Below are 20,768 nucleotides of genomic sequence, written 5' to 3' on the forward strand. Positions count from 1 at the left end.
TTTTTGTAAAAGTTTGCAGTCAATTATCATCAATATCAAAAGGTCAAAGGAAAACCTATCTTTGTTTCATTCGTTCACAGCCTGTGGGTATCATTGGCAAGCTCAGTATTTATTGTGAATCCCTGGTACCAATTGAGGGGCTTGCTTGGCTGTTTCATACAGCAGTTAATAGTCAACTACATTCAGGTCTCCAGATCATTAGGGCCAGCCTCTGGAATAATAGTCTAGTAATGTTACAATTACACTCTCTCAACACTCATCTAGCACCTTTCCCATTCCCAGGATATTCCAAAGTGGTTCACAGATGTTGCTGCCACACATGTGAAAGTTGGAGCCGATTTGTACACAGTTAAGATCTCACCCACAGCACTGAGATAATGGCCGATCATTTTCTCATTCTGTTGGTAAGGGCCCATTACTCAAGGAAAGTGAGGACTGCAGATGCTGGAGAATCAGAGTGGAAAAATGTAGAGCTGGAAAAAGTAAAGCAGGTCAGACAGCATCCAAGGAGCAAGAGAGTTGACATTTCGGGCACTAGCCCCATAACGCCCCTTGTTCTTCTTAGAATACCACCCAATTGAGCATGATGACAGGACTCTGGATTAACACCTCATGCGGAAGTCAGTCACTGTTATGTCTAACAATTCAGCACTCTCGGTTCTGGCAGCTTAGATTCTATTGCCTCAGTCTTGGCTTCAGCCCATGACCTTGTAACCCCACTGAGAGGGCTCCCAACTGAACCAAGAACTAAAGCTCAGAGCTGCTTTGGACTTAACAGATGTGACAACATTACCCATATTGAGAATCAGAACTGATGAAAGCACATTAGTCATGACTGTGCAGTGTACTTCCAAGAACTCCATATTAGTCTGATGGGTCTTTCAATTGAGCAGAGAGCTCCTGGACAGTGATGATTCCTGGACATGCTTCAGAACATTGAAGCTTCTCACTGGCTCCTGGAGAGGCCTAGAAGAAATTAGTCTCCAGATGATCGCTGAATGTATCGAGCAGTAATTAGCCCCTAACCGAGATATATCACTATAAATATAAATTGTCTTAATTTTACTCATAGAGTTCACTGTGAGCTAAGTAGTCATAATGCAAATAGCCACATGTTTAATACCTGCTGTCAGAGAACTAAGCTATGAGGAAAGGTTAAAAACGAATGAATTCTTCAGTCCAAGAGGAGCAACTAAAAATGGACTTTGCCTGCAAAGATATACAAGATAACCAATTTCCTCGCTTTGCAATCTGAAGAAACAATAAGGAGCTTGTTTGTATGGGAGTTCTACAGCCTCTTGACCAATGGTCCACATCCAAAAACAAAATGAGCCTCAGGATTTCCTTAAGCTCTCTGATGGTTGTGGAACAATGCTGCTCAGGATATTTGCCTACAGTATACTGATCATTCAATACCAAAAGCAAATGAAAAGTCAGGTGTAACAATAATGTGTCCTAATTTATATTTTAAATATCAGTGATCGAGACATGTTTTCTGTAATTGTCTAATATAAAGTTCTTCAGCTCCTTCTCACTGATCCAAGGCAAGTTTCAGGCTGAATTAGCTGAAACCAGGGAATGCATCATGTTAGAGTTTATATATCATGAGGCACTGACAGGGTGTTTGGGAATTCCCAGTTCCAGCTGGTTTCTGGTTCTCCAGGCAGTGAGTATAATCAGATACATTACAATAATTTTTCACCGAGTACATCAAGATGATAGATAACAATTCTTCCGAAGAAGTCTGTGCTTTCCTCAAAAATGATTTTTAATTTATCAGCAATCGATTCCTCATGGATGGAGAATCTGTGAGTCACAGATAAGGAAGAAAAATAATGTATTTGATGTAGAATAATTAAGAGAACTGCCTTCCTGTGTTCACAAAAGTAAACATTCATTCATTAAAAAGCAACCCTGGGGCTCAGCTGATGGATGAGTGGATGAAAGCCCTCTCCAGTGTTTTAAGTTCACCCGTGGGGCCTACATTTAGACTGGAATGAGAAGAAATCTCTTAACTGGAAGGCTTGTGGATCTTTAAAATTCTTTATCCAAGGGAGCTGTGGATGCCCAGGGGCAGGTGCACTCAAGCCTTGAATTGGTTGATTTCTGGATTCTAAGGACGTCAAGGGAGATGGGGAGTGTCTGGGAAGGTGGATTTGAGGTAGATGGTCAGTCATGATCTTACTGAGTACTGCAGCAGGCTTGAAGAACTGTAAAGCCTCCCACTTCTTAAGTTTTTATTCATACTCACAGGGAAATTCACCTAGTGACCCAATGGAGTTCATTCTTCCTGTGATAGTCCTTGCCCTCACATATCTAAACACAAACAGATCTAACACAACAGTGTTGCTAAAGAAACTAATACTGCCTCAAAGTCTCTGAAGGATATCTGTAAGCAGTTTGTGTCTTCGGGGTAGAAGTCAGCTATTTTCACCAAATTAGATCCCTTTCTTCCACCTAAGAAACAAAAGTTAAATAAGTTTAGTCATGGAGCTGGTTGCAATATAAGCAAAACTATGGAAAACCGCAAGGTTATTCAGTTTTGCAGCATAAACAAATTTCAAGGTTGAGACTCTGGAGCAGTCTTGATCACTGCACTGTGGGAGCTGATGTCTTTCAAATGAGACATTAAATGGAGCTCCTATATCTGCCTGCTCAGTTGGCAGTAAATGATTCTATGGCACTATTCTGAAAATAAGCAAGGAATTTATTAGTGTCCTGGCCAATATTTATCTCTCAATCAATATTAAAACAAGTGTATGGCCATTATCACATTGCTGTTTGTCAGAGTTTGCTTTGTGAAAATTGGTTGCTGCATTTCCTACATTACAAATGACTAAACTTCAAGAAGCATTTCAATGGCTTTTAAATACTTTGAGAGATTTGGTGTTTATGAAAAGTGACAGGTAAGTGCTTTTAGCACTGTGACATTTTCAACAACTTGCTCTGTGGATTCTTTTCACTCTAGTTATTAAAGGTGTTGAGAATTTTAGTACTATATGCAGTGTCTAAAGCTTTGTGATACATAACACAGTGTTAAAACACTGGGATGTTCCTGCACTCCAGTAACAGGATGGGGGACGGGATTAGAGTGATGCTGGAAAAGCACAGTAGGTCAGGTAGCATCCGAGGAGCAGGAAAATCGACATTTCGGGCAAAAGCCCTTCATCAGGAATGAGGCTGGGAGCCTCGGGGATGGAGAGATAAATGGGAGGGGGGTGGCCCCCGAGGCTTTTGCCCGGAATGTCGATTTTCCTGCTCCTCGGATGTTGCCTGACCTGCTGTGCTTTTCCAGCACCACTCTAATCTTGCCTCTAATCTCCAGCATCTGCAGTACCCACTTTTGAGATTAGGTTAGATTCCCTACAGTGTGGAAACAGGCCCTTTGGCCCAACAAGTCCACACCGACCCTCCGAAGAGTAACCCACCCAACAAGTCCACACCGACCCTCCGAAGAGTAACCCACCGCCCTCTGACTAATGCACCTAACAACTATGGACAATTTAGCATGGCCAATTCACCTGATCTGTACACCTTTGGAAGGTGGGAGGAAACCGGAGTACCCGGAGGAAACCCACGCAGACACTCCACACAGACAGTTGCCTATGGCTGGAATCAAACCTGGGACCCTGGTGCTGTGAGGCAGCAGTGCTAGCCACTGAGCCGCTGTGCTGCCCTAACAGGATGGGGGAACCTACCTACAATCTGCACATCCAATTTCAATATATGGTTGTTTCTACTTTGTACAAAACAAATGAGAGCCACAGACTCTAATCTAACTGTGGTGATTGTAATGAGGTCAGCCAGGTGGACCTCAGAACATGAGTTCCCTGATTGGACCAGGTCAACAGCCCCAGAGAGCTCTGGCTGCCAATATGTAAACAGGAGTGTGAGGGTTCTGCTCACTCCAGGACCCGGCTCTGAGCTAGCTGGGTCAGTGTCAGGTTATATGGAAGTGTAAATAAAGGGGGAGTTGGTGACGGGATACCAGCCTTCATGGAGTTGTTTCACTAAGATCTCTCTGGCGCCTCAAAGTTTGTGAGAAGATTTGTAGCTCGGGTGCTCGTTGTTGTGGTTCTGTTCGCCAAGCTGGGAATTTGTGTTGCAGACATTTTGTCCCCTGTCTAGGTGACATCCTCTAGATTCAAACCACTACAAATGCCAGAGGAAAGATCACAGAAGCGCTTCACAGGGGGCTCCCAAGCACTGAGGATGTCACCTAGACAGGGTCGAAATATCTGCAACACAAATTTCCATCTGGTGCCTTTTGATGGTGCAGAGGGTATATTCAGTGAGCAATAATACATGAAAAATTTACTAAAACAAAAGCTACATCTGTATCCTCAGGTGGCTGTGTAGAATCCTATGGGCTGGGACATTTTTCTTGATTAAAGGCATTAGGTGTACAAAATATGACAGCCAATTTCCCCTTCAATATTCTTTTTGAACTTGCAAAGCTATGATGTAATTGATCCTTAGAATGAAGCCATTTTGCCCATTGAGACCATACTGACTAGAGAACAATCCAGTCAGTTCCTTCATCACTACATGATTTCTATAGGTCAGCAGATTTGTTTCCTTCAAGTTCCTAAGTTATTTACCTTCGAAATTTGATTGCTTCCATTTGCACCACCCTCACAGAATCACAGAAATGATACAGCACAGAAGAGGGCCATTCAGCCCATCTTATCCATACTAACCTAAAGACACCCAGATGCTCTTTCTGATCCCATCTTCCTGCACGTGGCTCACAGCCCTGCAGCTTACAGCACTTAAGGTACAGATCATGGTACATTTTATTTTAAAAACGAGTTTAGGGTTTCTGTATCCACTACCAACTCAGACAGCGAAATTCAGACACCCACCACCTACTGCATAAAACTGATTTCCTCACATGCCCTGTTTCAAGGAAAACAATCCCAACATTTCCAACCTCTCCTCATAGCTACAATTCTCTAGCCCTAGCAACATTCCAGTAAACTGTCTGTGTGGAGTTTGCACATTCTCCCCATGTCTGCCAAGGGTTTCCTCCGGGTGCTTCGGTTTCCTCCCACAGTCAAAGGTGTGCAGGTCAGGTGAATTGGCCATGCTAAATTTCCCGTAGTGTTAGATGCATTAGTCAGGGGTAAATGTAGGGGAATGGGGCTGGGTGAGTTGCTCTTTGTAGGTCGGTGTGGACTTGTTGGGCTGAAGGGCCTGTTTCCACACTGTAGGGAATCTAATCTAATCTAATCTAACCTAAATCTTCTCTGCATTGTCTTCACAGCCATTACATTCTTCCTGTAATGTGGTGACCAGAATTGGACACAATACTCTAGTAGTCTCTCAGTGTCTTGTATAGTTTCATCATTATATCCCTACTTTTGTATTCTGTACCTCTGTCAATGAAGGAGAGCATTCCAAATGCCTCTTTTACAACCTTATTTACCTGTACTGCTATCTTTCGGGACCTGTGCACTTGCACACTACGATTTCTCACTTCATCCAGCCCTCTCAGTGTATTTCTTTTTATTCTGTATTCCCTTTTACTGTTTTGACCTCTCTAAAAGCACTACACCACACTTATCAGAGTTGAACTCCATCTGTTACTTTCCTGCCCACCCCACCAACACATTTGTATCATTTTAGAGCTTATAGCTATCCTCTACACTACATGGCCAATTTTTGTGCTGTCTGTAAATTTCCCAATTGTGCCCCCAAAGTTCAAGTCCAAATTGTTAATGTATAAAACAAACAGCAGGGTCCGAACACCAAGTCCTGTTTGAATCAGCTTTCCATTTGCAAGGGCAGCCATTGACCGTCACCCTTTGTTTCCTGTTTCTAAGCCAACTTGGGCTCTAATTTGCCACATTACCCTGTATCCCATGGGTATTTACTTTTTAGACTAGTCTGCCACATGGGACCTTGTCAAATGCCTTACTAAAATCCACGTAGACAACATATACTGCACTTCATGGGCAACAAGTCTCAGATATGGTATAAACTAGCAAAGGGACCTCTATGTTTCTTCGACAAATTGTCTCAGAAAATTCTAAACACCAAGCTGAGCCCATCTACAGAATGACACAGCACATGAGGCTATTTATTTGTCATATCTCTGCCAGCTCTTTGAAAAATCTATTCAACTACCACACTGTTCTTTCCCCAATGTTCTGTAAATTTTGGCTTATCCAATCCATTTTCTGAAAAGTTATTGCTGAATTTGCTCCCATCATGCTTTCAGACAGATTCCAGATCATAACCTGAACCCTTTGATTTCACTCCTGATTTTTCAGAAGAACAAGACCCAAGATAAATTCAAGGTTTAATGTATTGAGATATCAGATCTAAGGCAGGATGCTGACAGAGGATTCTCCTGGGTTTCAGCAGCTCAGGGTTAGAAATGCAGGCGGATTGATGGAAAAGGTAAACAAGGTGCGATTGCTGACACTCCCTATCCAGGGCCCCATACCGTGATGTGAGGTTATGAAACAATGACAGAAAACAGACCTTGTGGGATACTCAAATTTGTGAGAGACTGGGATATGCCCATTTATGAGTAAGCCTGAATTTACCTTCGAGTCTGCATGACCTGCCTGTGAATCCACCTTGGAACTGCAGCTGTAATTCAGTCACCTTTACAATCTGAGGGAACTCAAGCAGCACCCACTGGGAGGGGCCCTGAGACATGGGGAGATAAAACACAGAAAGGATTACTGAAATTAACCACAAATATACAGTGGGTCAGTTTGAGTCTGAAAGAGCAATGTATGTTAACAGCACAGAGCTGGTAGAGAACAAACTGGAAATGTATCAGTTAAAGAAAGATTTACATTTCGATTGTACCTTTCGTCTTTTCGGGACGTCCCAAAGTACTTCATAGATAATTAAATAATTTCACAGTGCTGTAAGCTAAGAGATGTTCACAGGCAATTTGGGTGAGACACGTCACATAAGAAACAAACGACAGGCAAAACTGATACTGGAAGCCGAGTGATGGGAGATAAGGAAATAGCTGGAGAACTTAATAAGTACTTTGCATCAGTCTTCACAGTAGAAGACATGAGTAATATCCCAACAATTAAAGGGAGTCGGGGGCTGAGTTGAGTATGATTGCCATTACAAAAGAGAAAGTGCTAGAAAAGCTAAAAGGTCTTAAAATTGATAAATCTCCTGGCCCCGATGGGCTACATCCTAGATTTCTGAGGGAGGTGGCTGAGGAAATAGCAGAGGCGTTGGTTGAGATCTTTCAAAAGTCATTGGAGTCAGGGAAAGTCCCGGATGATTGGAAGATCGCTGTTGTAACCCCTTTGTTCAAGAAAGGATCGAGACAAAAGATGGAAAATTATAGGCCAATTAGCCTAACCTCGGTTGTTGGTAAAATTCTAGAATCCATCATTAGGGATGAGGTTTCTAAATTCTTGGAAGAGCAGGGTCGGATTAGAACAAGTCAACATGGATTTAGTAAGAGGAGGTCGTGCCTGACAAACCTGTTGGAATTCTTTGAAGAGGTGACAAGTAGGTTAGACCAGGGAAACCCAGTGGATGTGGTCTTTCTAGACTTCCAAAAGGCCTTTGATAAGGTGCCACACGGGAGGCTGCTGAGCAAGGTGAGGGCCCATGGTGTTTGAGGTAAGCTACTGGTATGGATTGAGGATTGGCTGTCTGACAGAAGGCAGAGAGTTGGGATAAAAGGTTCTTTTTCGGAATGGCAGCCAGTGACAAGCGGTGTCCCGCAGGGTTCAGTGTTGGGGCTGCAGCTGTTCACGTTATACATTAATGATCTGGATGAAGGGACTGGGGGCATTCTAGTGAAGTTTACCGATGATACGAAGTTAGGTGGACAGGCAGGTAGTACTGAGGAAGTGGGGAGGCTGCAGAAGGAACTAGACAGTTTGGGAGAGTGGTCCAGGAAATGGCTGATGGAATTCAATGTGAGCAAATGCGAGGTCTTGCACTTTGGAAAAAAGAATACAAGCATGGACTACTTTCTAAACGGTGAGAAAATTCATAAAGCCAAAGTATATAGGGATCTGGGAGTGCTAGTCGAGGATTCTCTAAAGGTAAACATGCAGGTTGAGTCCATGATTAAGAAAGTGAATGCAATGTTGTCATTTATCTCAAGAGGGTTGGAATATAAAAGCCACCGTTGTGCTACTGAGATTTTATAAAGCTCTGGTTAGGCCCCATTTGGAGTACTGTGTCCAGTTTTGGTCCCCACACCTCAGGAAGGACATACTGGCACTGGAGCATGTCCAGTGGAGATTCACACGGATGATCCCTGGAATGGTAGGTCTAACATACGAGGAACAGCTGAGGATCCTGGGATTGTATTCATTGGAGTTTAGAAGATTAAGGGGAGATCTAATAGAATCTTACAAGATAATACATGGCTTGGAAAGGGTGGACGCTAGGAAATTGTTTCCGTTAGGCGAGGAGACGAGGACCCGTGGACACAGCCTTAGAATTAGAGGGGGTAAATTCAGAACAGAAATGCGGAGACATTTCTTCAGCCAGAGAGTGGTGGGCCTGTGGAATTCATTGCCACAGAGTGCAGTGGAGGCTGGGACGCTAAATGTCTTCAAGGCAGAGATTGATAAATTCTTGATGTCACAAGGAATTAAGGGCTACGGGGAGAATGCGGGTAAGTGGAGTTGAAATGCCCATCAGGCATGATTGAATGGCGGAGTGGACTCAATGGGCCGAATGGCCTTACCTCCACTCCTATGTCTCATGGTCTTATGGTCACCACAAACAACAAGCAACAATTAGAGAAATAAGGTGCATTTTTTCCTCACAATGGGCTGAGATGTTTGGGAACACTTTCTCAAAAATGTTAGGAGGATGTTGTTTGAATCTTTTAAGGCAGACATAGAAACATTCTTGATATAAGCAATGGGATTAAAGGTTATCAGGGGTTTGGTGGAATGTGGAGCAATCAGATTAGCCATGATTTTATTGAATCAGGTCAGAGTGGTGCTGGAAATGCACAGCAGGTCAGGCAGCGTCCGAGGAGCAGGAAAATCAACACTTCGGGCAAAAGCCCTTCATCAGGAATGATTTTATTGAATGTCAGGACAGGCTTAAGGGGCTGAGTAGTTTACTCTTGCTCTTAATTTATATGTTTATAGGCTGAAGATAATTTAATTTTGGTTATATTGGTTCAGTGACTGATGTTGTATAGAAGCTATTCTTGCAAAATTGCTGTATGACCTTTTACAGGATCTCAGATTAACATCTGTTCTGAAGGATGGCACCTCCAACAGTGCAGTACACCCTCTGTATTGCTCTTGAATGTCAAACTAGATATTGTGCACAAGCCTCTGGAGTGATACCTGGCTCTGCAAACTCCTGAGAACAGCTAGCGAGGCAATGGCTGACACTACATGGAATGACTCTTACAAATGGTACTCCAAGATGACGCCAGAATAATCAGGTCTCTGAACCAAGTTGTTATGCTTTATTAAAGTTACATACATCTGTCCAAACTGTGGCTAATATTTGGCCGGAGCTTGTCCGTTCCGTCAGTTTCTTTTTCTTTTTGTCTCTCTTTTGTGTTTCTTTTCCTCTGTTTCTCCTTCTCGGTGACGTCCTGAACTCCTGGCCTCAGAGCAGACTTGGACTTTGTCATACCGCTCTTCCAGCCAAACATGGCTGTCTTTTGCCGGCCTGAAGCGGTCTCCTGGCCTGGCGCCCTCCCAGCCGGACGGTCTCTCGGCCCAGTGTGGTGGTCTCCCACCGGCCCGTGGTCATCCTTCTGCCCGGCGTGGCCTCAGCGTTAACTCCAGCCTCGAAATGATTCCAGAGCAGTCTCCCAACCTCAAGGTGAAGCCGGGTGTAGTCTGGAGTCAAGGCCCGTTGTGGACTGGCATTCCTTCACTATCGCTGAAAACAATCTGGGAATTCCTTACCAAACAACTCTCTGAGGAAGCTTCTTCACCTCTCAGACTGCAGTGGCTCACCAGTACCTAACCCAGGGTGACAAGGTTGGGAAACAAATGACTCTGGCTGCAGCAGCCAATATTCCCTGAATGAACTAATTTAAAATAAAAGGAAGATGTTTAATAAAAGGATGAATGTGTGGTCCTCAGGTTTATTGAGTTAAGCTCCATATGCCAAGTCTTGCTGGAGGATTGTTCAGAATTGTGCCTTCCTAAGTTGCTCCGATGTGTGCCATGCCTTGAGCTGCACATCAATAAACCCGATTAATTATCAAACATATCAAGTTACTCACACCAACAAATCTTGGGTATTGAGTTAGGATTTGACACTTAGTGGGTGAACAGACTGCTCTTTCAAAATGCCTCAGGGTTAATTAAATTTAAAAAACAACAAAGCAACAAGAAACAACTGATATGTGTGGGTGCCAAATATTAGCCACAATTTGAACAGGTATATGGAACTTTAATAAAGCATAACAACTTGGTTCAGAGACCTGATAAAAATTACTGTTCCTGTCTTGCTATTTCTTTTTCAATTTGAGGAAAATTGGCCCAGCTAAAAACATTATCTTTACAGCCTGTCTGGGCTTTTGTTATTTTAGTTACAGTCTAACTACTCATGATATAATTTGCTTTTCAGTTGAGACTTGAAGTGGGTGGAAGCTTGGCTGCTCTCTTGTGCCTCTCAGTGGCTGCTACAGAAACTGCAATGTGCACTGATAAGCTTCAGAATAAATCATAGAGAAGGTAGTAGTTTGGCTATGCTGATAATTAATTATAGAGTCATACAGCATGAAAATAGACCCTTCAGTCTACTAGTCCATACTGACCATGTTCCCAAACTAGACTAGTCCTATCTGTCTGTGCATGGCCCATATCTCTCCAAACCTTTCCTTTTCATGAACCTATTCAAATGTCTCCTAAATGTTGTAACTGAACCTGTACCTACCACTTTCTCTGGCAGTTCATTCCACATCATGTCCTTTTTCAACCTTTCTCCTCTCACCATAAAAATATGTCCCCCCACTATTAAACTCTCCCACCCTAGGAAAAAGACACTTGTCATTCACCTTATCCATGCTCCTCATGACTTTATAAATGTTAATAAGGTCACCCCTCAACCTCCTACACTCCAGCAAAAAATGTACCAGCTGTACTTTGAAAGAATTACCAAAAAGTTAGACTTACTGATCTACCCTTTCCCTATGGACATTAAATTGTTCTATCTTTTTCAATAACACATGTCCAATTTCTTTCCACATTTCACCATTGAAGCAACCTTTACCATTTCTTCTGACAATACATTCCAAACTACAAGAACTCGTGTAAGAAATTAAATTCTCATTACCTCTGCTCAGGTTATTTTGCCAATTACCTTAAATGTACGTGCACACTCTGTATACTGGACCTCCTACCACTGAAAACCACTTTCCTTTATTCAATCTTTCAATATTTTTCGTAATTTTGAACACCTTTGTCAACTCTTCCCTAATTCTCATCTAAGGGGCTATGATAAAACGCAGCATCAGAAAGTCACTTTGGTTCTCCCAACAGCACTGTGCTCAACGTGCGAAGCCGGGAGTGCTGCATGCAGTTGTCATTGACTCTGTCAACATCTAATGCCTATCTCTAATTGCCCTCAAGAAGATGGTGAGCCACCTTCTTGGTTCTTACAGTCCACTTAGTGCAGTAAGCTTGTCAGCATGGGAGCTCCAGCATTTTGATAAGTGATTGGGAAGGAACAGCAATACAGTCTCAAGTCAGGCTGGTGTTTGTCTTGAAGGAGAACTTGGAGATAACGAAGTTACTTTGCGTCTGCTGCCCTTTTTGTTCCAGATGGCATACATTATGAGTTTAGAACGTGCATCTGGTACATGGAACACACTGCTGTCACTGTGCGCAGATTGTGGAGAAATTGTTGGAACTGCATTCATCCAGGAAAAAGGAGAGTATCCACACTCCTGACCTGTGCTTTGTAAATGGCTGAGAGGTTTTGGAGATCAGGAAGCAAGTTACTCACCTTGTAACTTCCAGTCTTTGAGTTTCTCTTGTATACAGCATTTATATATGGCTAGTCCAGTTCAGTTTCTGTTTGATAGCAACACCTGGGATGTTGATTGTGGGTGGTTCAGTGATGTAATGCCACTGAATGCCATAGAATGATTAGATTCATTCCTGTTATAGATGGCAAGTGTGTGGTGCAAATGTTACTTGCAACGTCTCAGTTCAAACGAGAATGCTGTCCAGGTTTTGCTGCCTATGGTGACAGACCGTTTCAGTATCTCAGGATTTGCAATCAGTGCTCAATATTGTGTATCATCAGCAAACATGCCACTTCTGAGCTTATAGTGGATGGAAGGGCACTGATGAAGCAGCTGAAGATGATGGACAGAGTACACTGGGGCACTTCTGCAGCGATGTCCTGGAACTGAGATGATTGGCTTCCAATAACCATTCCTGAAAATGTGTTGCTGGAAAAGCACAGCAGGTCAGGCAGCATCCAAGGAGCAGGAGAATCAACATTTTGGACATGAGCCCTTCTTTAGGAATCAGGAGCCCTTCTTCGGGCTCATGCCCGAAATGTCAATTCTCCTGCTCCTTGGATGCTGCCTGACCTGCTGCATTTTTCCATCAACACATTTTCAGCTGTGATCTCCAGCATCTGCAGTCCTCACCTTTTCCCTTCCAATAACCATTGCCAACCTCCTTTGTGCTGGTTATGACTCTGCTTGGATGCTGCCTGAACTGCTGTGCTTTTCCAGCACCACTCTAATCCAGAATCTGATTTCCAGCATCTGTAGTCATTGTTTTTACCTGGTTATGACTCAACCCAGTGGATAGTTTCCCCCCTGATTTACACTGATTCAATTCAGCTGCACTCAATTAAATGCTATTTTGACATCAAAAGCAGTTATTCCGACCTCACCTTTGGGATTCAGCTTTAATCCAAGTTTGGGCCAAGGCTGTGATGATGCAGGAACTGAGTGTGTCTGGCAGAATTGAAACTAAGCATCGATGAGCACATTATTGCTGATTAAATTATACTGAAAGCACTGTTGGTGACCCCTTCCACCACTTTGCAGATGATTGAGAGAACACTGATAGGCCAGCATTTGACTTGATTGAATTTGCCCTGCTTTTTTATGGATAAGACATACCTGGGTCATTTTCCACACTGAATCATCCACTTGGCACTTCTGGCTAAAGAGAATTACAAATGCATGTTTTATATTTTGCAATGTTATGCTGGGCTCATCATCAAGGTGAATGGGATATTTATGGAGCTTTCTCCTCCTCCTGTTAGTTGTTAAATTGTTCACTACGATTCAGGATTGGATATGGCATAAGTGCACAGCTTTGATCTGAATGTGTGGGATCACTGAGCCCTGTCTATTGCATATTGTTTCCCCTGTTTGGCATGCATTGAATCTTGTGTTGTAGCTTCACCACAAAGACACCTTTGATGTATGCTCCTGGAATACCCTGTTACTCTCCAATGATCCTGACTGAACCCCTAGCTTGATTATAATGGTAGGGGGGTGTGATAAGCTGGGCCCATATGGTTAGATATTGTGGTTGAATATAATTCTCGTCCCATCTTTCAAAAGAAACATTAAACCAAGGCCCAGTCTGTCCTCTCAAGTCCCATGGGAGAGGAACAGGAGAATTACCCCCAGTATTTTGACGAACATTCATCCTCAATCAAGATCATGGAATTTTTAAGGTGACAGGAGCAAGATTTAAAAAGAACATGAGGGGCAAACTTTTTTTTTTAACACAGAGTGGTTTGTGTGTGGCATGAACTGCCAGAGGTAGTGATGGATGCAGTTACAATATTTAAAAGACATTTGGATAAGTACAAGAATAGGAAAGGTTTGGAGAGCTATGGGCCAAGCACTGGCAGGTGTGACTAGTTTAGTTTAGGATTATGGTCAGTGTGGACTGGATTAACCGAAGGGTCTGTTTCTGTGCTGTATGACTCTATTGCTATCTGATTATTATCACAATGTTTGTTTGTAGGAACTTGCTGTGTGCAAACTGGCTGCCATCTTTCCCACACTGCAACAATGACTGCATCTCAGAGGTTCTTAATAGGCTGTAAAGTGTTTAGGACATCCTAAGTTCTTAAACAGAACACAGAAATGTAAGTTTTTGTTTTAGCTAAGTTCACAACAATTGACAACGCAATGTTGAACAGTCTCATGGGATTCCATTTCTTCCTGAGCCATCGTTAATTATTACCTGATCTGAATTCCAGCAGGTTTCCTCATTACGATCAAATAAGAACTTCTTTCCAAATTGCTTCACATCACGGTTAAGGACTGAACTCACTCTGTGGACAAACAAGAGACCTCAGGCTTGACAGAATTGTCAAAAATGATAAAGGAAGGCTTGCATTTATATAGCACCTCTCATGACCTCAAGACACACCAAAGCACTTCACAGGCAATAACGTACTTTTGCAGCATGAAGTGAGATGGGACTGCAAGCTGGGAGGTTGCCCTAAAGAGGCTGGAAAGAGTTAGAGAGAGAGTAGATGAGTGGGTAACAAAGTGGCAAGTGAAATTTATTATGGGGACGTGCAAGGTTATTCACTTTGGTAGTAAAAACTGAAAGGCAAAATATTTTGTAAAACACGCAAAACTTGAAAATGTTGATGTTTATGAGGACGTAAGGAATGCAGATAGTTAGCATGCAGATATAGAAAGCAATAAGCAATTGAGCTTTTTTCTAATGGATTAGAACACAAGAATAAAGAAGTCTTGCTACAACGATATAGGGTTGTGGTAACACCACACTGTGCAGTTTTATTTCCATATTTAAGGAAGCCTTTACTTGCTTTGAAGGCAATGCAGCAAAAGTTCACTAGACTGGTTTCTGGAATGAGATGGTTATGCATTGGGCCTGTACTCTCTGGAGTTTAGATTAAGAGGTGGCCTCATTAAAACATTTAGATTTGAAAGGTATTCACTGACATCTTCAACCTCTCCCTCCTATAAGCCGAAGTCCCCACCTGCTTCAAGAAGACCACTGTCATCCCTTTACCAAAGAAAGCACCTGCAATGTGCCTTACTGACTATCAGTCAGTAGCTCTGATCTCAACACTAGTTACCTGATGAAGGAGCAGTGCAATAAAAGTTACTCCTTCCAAATAAATCTGTTGGACTATAAGCTGGTGTTGTGTGATTTTTAACTTTGTCCACCCCAGTCCAGCATTGGCATCTCCACTCAATAATCATGAAGTGCTTTGAGAGGGTAGTCATGGCCCACATCAACTCCAGTCACCCAGCCTGCCTAGATCCCCTGTAATTTCCCTACCAACATAACAGGTTTACAGTAAATGCCATATCCCTAGCCCTGCCTTCAACCCTGGAACATCTGGACAACAAGGGCACCTACGTCAGACTTCTGCTCAGGAGAAGATGTAGATTGTTTATGGAATTATCCTTTGGATGCTCCATCATTAAATATATTTGAGGTTGAGATAGGCAGATTTGTGGTCTCTCAGGCAATCAAATGATAGGGGGGCAGGAAAGAGAGAGTAAAGTTGAAACTGAAGATCAGGCATGATTGAACTGAATAGCAGGGCAGGTTCTGATAGAGAATAAAGGATAAAATTTTAAGAATGGGGCAATAGCAGAGGGAATCTGGATTACAGCATAATTGATTGAAGGTGGAAGGAAAGGTTGAGTGGTTAAAGAGGCTTTACTAAAAGGCATAGAATACAAGAGCAAAGAAGTAATGTTGAACGTGTACAAGACACTAGCTTGGTTTCAGCTAGAGTACTGCATCTAGATCAGGATGCCATTCTTTAGGAAGGGTGTGAAGGCCTTGGAGATAATGCAGAAAAGATTCATAACAATTGTTCCAGCATGAGGACATCAGTAATGAAACAGATTTGGAAAAAAAAGGCAGAAAAGGGATCTATACAAGTAATTAAAGTTATGAGGGTTCTGGACAGAGTAGATAGGGGCAAAAAGTTCCTATTTGTGAAAGAATCAAGGATAAAGGGGCACACAAAAAAGCAAAAGTGATATGATGTAAAAAAAAGCTTTTTTCAAATAGAGAGTGGTTAGGGCCTGGAATATGCTGCTTGATAGTGTAGTCAAGGCAGGTTGCCTGGATAGGTGCAGCTCCAACAAAACTCAAGAAGCTTTACAACATCCAGGACAAAGCAGCCAGCTTGATTGGCACCATATCCACAAATATTCACTCCCTTCACCATGCATTGCACAAGTTCAACAAGTCTCCTTCGACAGCACCTTCCAAAGCCATAACCACTATCATCTAGAAGGACAAGGGCAGCAGACATATGGGAACACCACAATCTGCAAGCTCCCCTTCAAGTCACACACCACCCCGACTTGGAAATATATTGCCATTCCTTCACTGTTTCTGTGTCAAAACTCTGGAACACCCTCCCTAATAGCATTAATGGTCTACCTATAATACATGGACTGCAGCTGTTCAGGAAGGCAGCTCACTACTACCTTCGAAAGGGCAACTAGAGATAGGCAATAAGTGCTGGCCAGCCCGCAAGGCCTGCAAAACAACAAAAATAAATTGAAGCTTCAAAAGGGAAATCAGACCGTACTTTTGAAAAGGAAGTATGTGCAGAGCTATGGGGAGAATGCAAGGGAACGATATTTAGAAAAAAGGTGCAGACATAATGGGCTGAATGGCTATGGATAGGGATCTATATTGGGATATGGTTGCTATGGGTTGGTATCTATATTTTTCACTGTATTAATTCTGGAATCCATGAAGGGTCGTAAAGTTTATATCTGTTTCTAATTCTATCACTCTTATGCATTTAATCCTGGAGCCTTTTAACCCCAGCGTCAATGGTGACCACATACACACTTGCTGAAAATGTGTTGCTGGAAAAGCGCAGTAGGTCAGGCAGCATCCAAGGAACAGGAGAATCGACGTTTCGGGATAAGCCCTTCTTCAGGAATGCGGTGGAGGGCATCGTCGACTACGTCTGGCGGGAAATTGCGGTCCTTGAAGGAGGCCATTTGGGTTGTACAGTTTTGGAACTGGTCCTCTTGGGAGCAGATGCGGCGGAGACATACACACTTGCCCCAAGGAACAGCATCCACATGAAGCCCCTCCAAGTGTAACCATGTTGAACCCTTCACATTAAGAGACCCATTCCCCACTGCAGCCAGTCTCCCACAGCAACAACTGACAGCTTCCCTATAGATCCCAACCCACAGCAACCACATGGATCCCCTATCCATAGCAGTCACATGGACCTGGCAAAAGCAGAGGCCTCCCCATAGCAACCACACAGGTCCATAGCTACAGCACTCACTCCTCCCCATAGCAACCACACAGGTCCATAGCTACAGCACTCACTCCTCCCCTTGGCAACAGGACACCTCTCCCCATAGCAACCATAGACCCCTCTTCATAGCTACCGCATGCACCTATAGCAACAGGAGACCCGTTCCCATAGCAACAACTTGCAGCTATAGCACCATATGCACGGAAAGCATGAGGAGACCCCTCACCATAGCAACCACGTTGGTCCATAGCAACCACGTTGGTCCATAGCAACCACATGGACCTTCGACTATAACGTTCCCTCCCTCCCTCCATCCATCCCGCCCTCTGCAGTCTGGGACACTGCCCCGACCCTTCATGATCCCTGAGTGCCCCCTTTCCCACTTCCTCACCTGCTCCCCGTCTCCTCACACACCAACGACACCGCCATCTTGCCGGAAACTGAACCCTCACCTTCCGCTGCCGTTCACGACAGTGCTGGCAACACATTCACGACACTTTGGGCAAGCGCCGTAATGTGGATTGAAGCTGAGCCTGTCAATCAAATAAGGTGCCAGCCACAGGAAAACGTGGCATTATATCCTGACTTTAATCATATATTACAGAGAGGCAAGTGCTAGAGTTCAAATAACTAAAAATATTTTAAATATGTACATGCAATGTTCCAATTATTATTACCAATTATAATTTGATGCAATGAGATTTTTTTGATTCTGTTTTTTAGTTGAGGAGGGCATAATGAACTAGGAACTTATGTTCAGAGTGGCTTAATGGTGCCTCAAAATATCCTAAAGCATCTTGCATTTCTTGAATTAAAATATAGTCACTGTTGCTATGGTAACAGGGCTATTAGCTAATTGTGCACAGCAAGGTTCCACAAATAACTTCCAGGTTAAAAAACACCCCGTCAGTCAAGTTTCTCAGTATTACCAGTCAAGGAATAAATGTTCGTTAGGGAGAGTGTTCCTGTTTTTTAAGTGGTGCCATGGGGTCATCTGCATCCTGGTAAATGGGCAAATGGTTTTAAAAAACATAAGAACTATGAGCAGGAATAGTCCATCTGGCCCTTCGAGCCTGCCCCACCATTCAGCAAGGTCATGGCTGATTTTTTTCATGGCCTCAACTCCACTTAACCGCCTCTCATGTAACCCTTAGTTTCTTTACTAGTTGAAAAAAATCTTTAAGAACACTTCATTCAAAAAGTACATCACGTAAACTTTCCTGCAATTGTTGTACTGACATAGTAGCAAAATTAAGCCCACATCTCAGACAGCGTGACTTATACCGGTATATTTCTTTACCTTTTTACTTAAAAAATGTTAAACTGGGACAAGCAGAAAAAAAATGCATTTACATAACACCAGCAGGAATTCCTGAAACATTTTACAGCCAATGAAATGTTTTTTGAAATGAAGTCACTATTATAATGTGTGAGGTAGCCAATTTGCATACAGGAAGATCTGAAAAATAGGAATCTGATAATGTCCAGAGTTTTTGGTGAGTTTGATTGAGAGATAAACATTGGTGAGGACATCAAGGAGAACTGCTCCTCTTTGAAATAATGGCACGTGACCCTCAATGTCCACGTGAGAGAGCAGCACTCCATATTCCTGCTCCCACACTCCTTCATCCCAACACCCTCACAATCCTGGATCTTGACACAAGATGAGATTGGAATGTTACAGTTGGGTGTTCTGTGTACCACCTCCTGATTGCCTGAGTTTTGCATTAAGGCCCAGGATGTATTTGGGATGTTTCTTGAATCTTCCTTGACACAAGGATCAAGGACCAATTGTATTCTTGCCTCTCAGTCAGCATATTATGGATTCAACTAGGTGAAAGTGAGCACTGCAGATGCTGGAGATTAGAGTCAAGAGTGTGGTGCTGGAAAAGCACAGCAGGCCAGGCAGCATCCGAGGAGCAGGAAAATCAACGTTTCATCGATTCCAGTGTAGTACTGAGGGAGTGCTTCACTGTCAGAGCTCCCCTTTTAAATGAGACACTAAACCAAGGTGACACTTGCTTTCTCAGGTAGTTTTATTATGCACAAATTGGTTGCTGCATTTCTGACATCATTGCAAGTACTTCATTGACTGTAAAGTGCTTTGGGATATTTTGGTAATGAGGAGTAAGATTGTCATTTTTAACTATAATGTTGCTTCAATTTTCCATTAAAAAATACAAATTGAATTTTGTTTTGTTAATGATGAGAAAAAGTTAGTGTCATTTGCTTACACCTGAGAACTTGAGTGTCTAATTTGAATCCTTATGAGTCAGAAGAAGATAGAGAGGGAGTTGCAAAATAGAGAGAAAAATGTACTGTTTCTTTCCTCATTCAAATTGATTTGTTTTTTAATGTCACAAGGAAGTTTGAAAGCAAGCAAAGCCTCGATGATCTAAACAGATAGGAAGGGCGGGGAAGAATGGAGCAAAATTAATTCAGATTGAGTTCAACTTTTTAATGTAAACATTAAACAGGTTAATTTAACCGCTACAGTGTGGAAACAGGCCCTTCGGCAACAAGTCCACACCAACCCTCTGAGGAGTGACCCGCCCAGACCCATTCCCCTGACTAATAACCTACACTATTGGCAATTTAGCATGGCCAATTCACCTAACCTGTACATCTTTGGATTGTGGGAGGAAACCGGAGTACCTGGAGGAAACCCATGCAGACAAAGGGAGAACATGCAGTCGCCCGAGGCCGGAATCGAACCCGGGTCCCTGGCACTATGAGTGTGTAGCAGTGCTAACCACTGAGCCACCGTGATACCCCAAAGCATTATAACAAAAGAACCAAATGGTCAAGGGAAGCTGATCAAAATGAAATCAGATTGTCATCCTGATAGGAAGGCAATGGCCTGGTGGTGTTATCATTGGACTATTAACCCGGAGACCTGGGTTCAAATCTTGCTATGGCAGATGAAATAGCTCGAATTCAATAAAAATCTGGAATCAAAAGTCCAGTGAATAGATTTTGAATTACTTGTTGGAAAAACCCATCTGGTTTGCTATTGCCTTTAGGGAAGGAAACTGCCATTCTTACTTGTTCTGACTTAAAGTGACCCCAGACCCGAAGCAATGTGGTTGACTTTCAATCTCAATTAGGGATGAGCAATAATTGTTGGCCTGGTCAGCAAAACCCTCATCTGATGAATAAATGCAAAAGAAATTGCTGGTTTTGATGATCCACCAAACTGTAAAAAATCTCTTTTTTCTAGTGAACATTCTCCCTCCCAAAAGACACCGAGGTGTGGGCATAACCATGGAAGAGTCAAAAAAGGTGGCACTGGAAAAGCACAGTAGGTCAGGCAGCATCTGGGGAGCAGGAGAGTTGACGTTTCGGACATAAGCCCTTCATCAGGGATGTAACCATGGAAGAGTGGTAGACAGTCTAATGCTATGACCACCTCCCCCTCCCCAGCCCACTGCCTGGACCTATTGAAGGTCACCTTGGCCAGGCTGAGGAGCAGGTCCGTGAGGAGGCCCTGAAACCTGCCCATGTCAGACCTCTGTGGCCCTCAACTCCCTGATATTTCAAAATCCACCTTCAAATAC

The 20,768-nt window shown here is 43.0% G+C and overlaps 1 protein-coding gene across 1 annotated transcript; it reads right to left on the reverse strand.

Moving 5' to 3' along the window:
* Positions 1–34: 34 nt before the first annotated feature.
* On the reverse strand, positions 35–17,640 carry nr2c2ap (nuclear receptor 2C2-associated protein). Its single transcript, XM_087975955.1, has 5 exons — positions 17,603–17,640; positions 14,163–14,253; positions 6,555–6,660; positions 2,389–2,457; positions 35–1,807 (listed from the first exon to the last, which is right to left on the reverse strand). The coding sequence occupies exons 1-5, from the start codon at positions 17,638–17,640 to the stop codon at positions 1,686–1,688; spliced, it is 426 nt and encodes a 141-aa protein (XP_087832081.1). The 3' UTR covers positions 35–1,685.
* Positions 17,641–20,768: the final 3,128 nt, after the last annotated feature.

The sequence above is a fragment of the Chiloscyllium plagiosum genome, unplaced genomic scaffold (genome assembly GCF_037043375.1).
Source record: "Chiloscyllium plagiosum isolate Xiang-an unplaced genomic scaffold, Cpla_swu_hap1 HiC_scaffold_28, whole genome shotgun sequence".
In the NCBI taxonomy this organism is placed as follows: Eukaryota; Metazoa; Chordata; class Chondrichthyes; order Orectolobiformes; family Hemiscylliidae; genus Chiloscyllium; species Chiloscyllium plagiosum.

Coding starts and splice junctions, on each gene's coding strand:
- nr2c2ap (XM_087975955.1), bottom strand. CDS start 17,640: ATGGCGGTGTCGTTGGTGTGTGAGGAGACGGGGAGCAG. Junction 14,254..17,602: donor TGTGAGGAGACGGGGAGCAG/GTGAGGAAGTGG, acceptor GTTTGTCCACAG/AGTGAGTTCAGTCCTTAACC. Junction 2,458..6,554: donor CAGGTCATGCAGACTCGAAG/GTAAATTCAGGC, acceptor TTTGTTTCTTAG/GTGGAAGAAAGGGATCTAAT.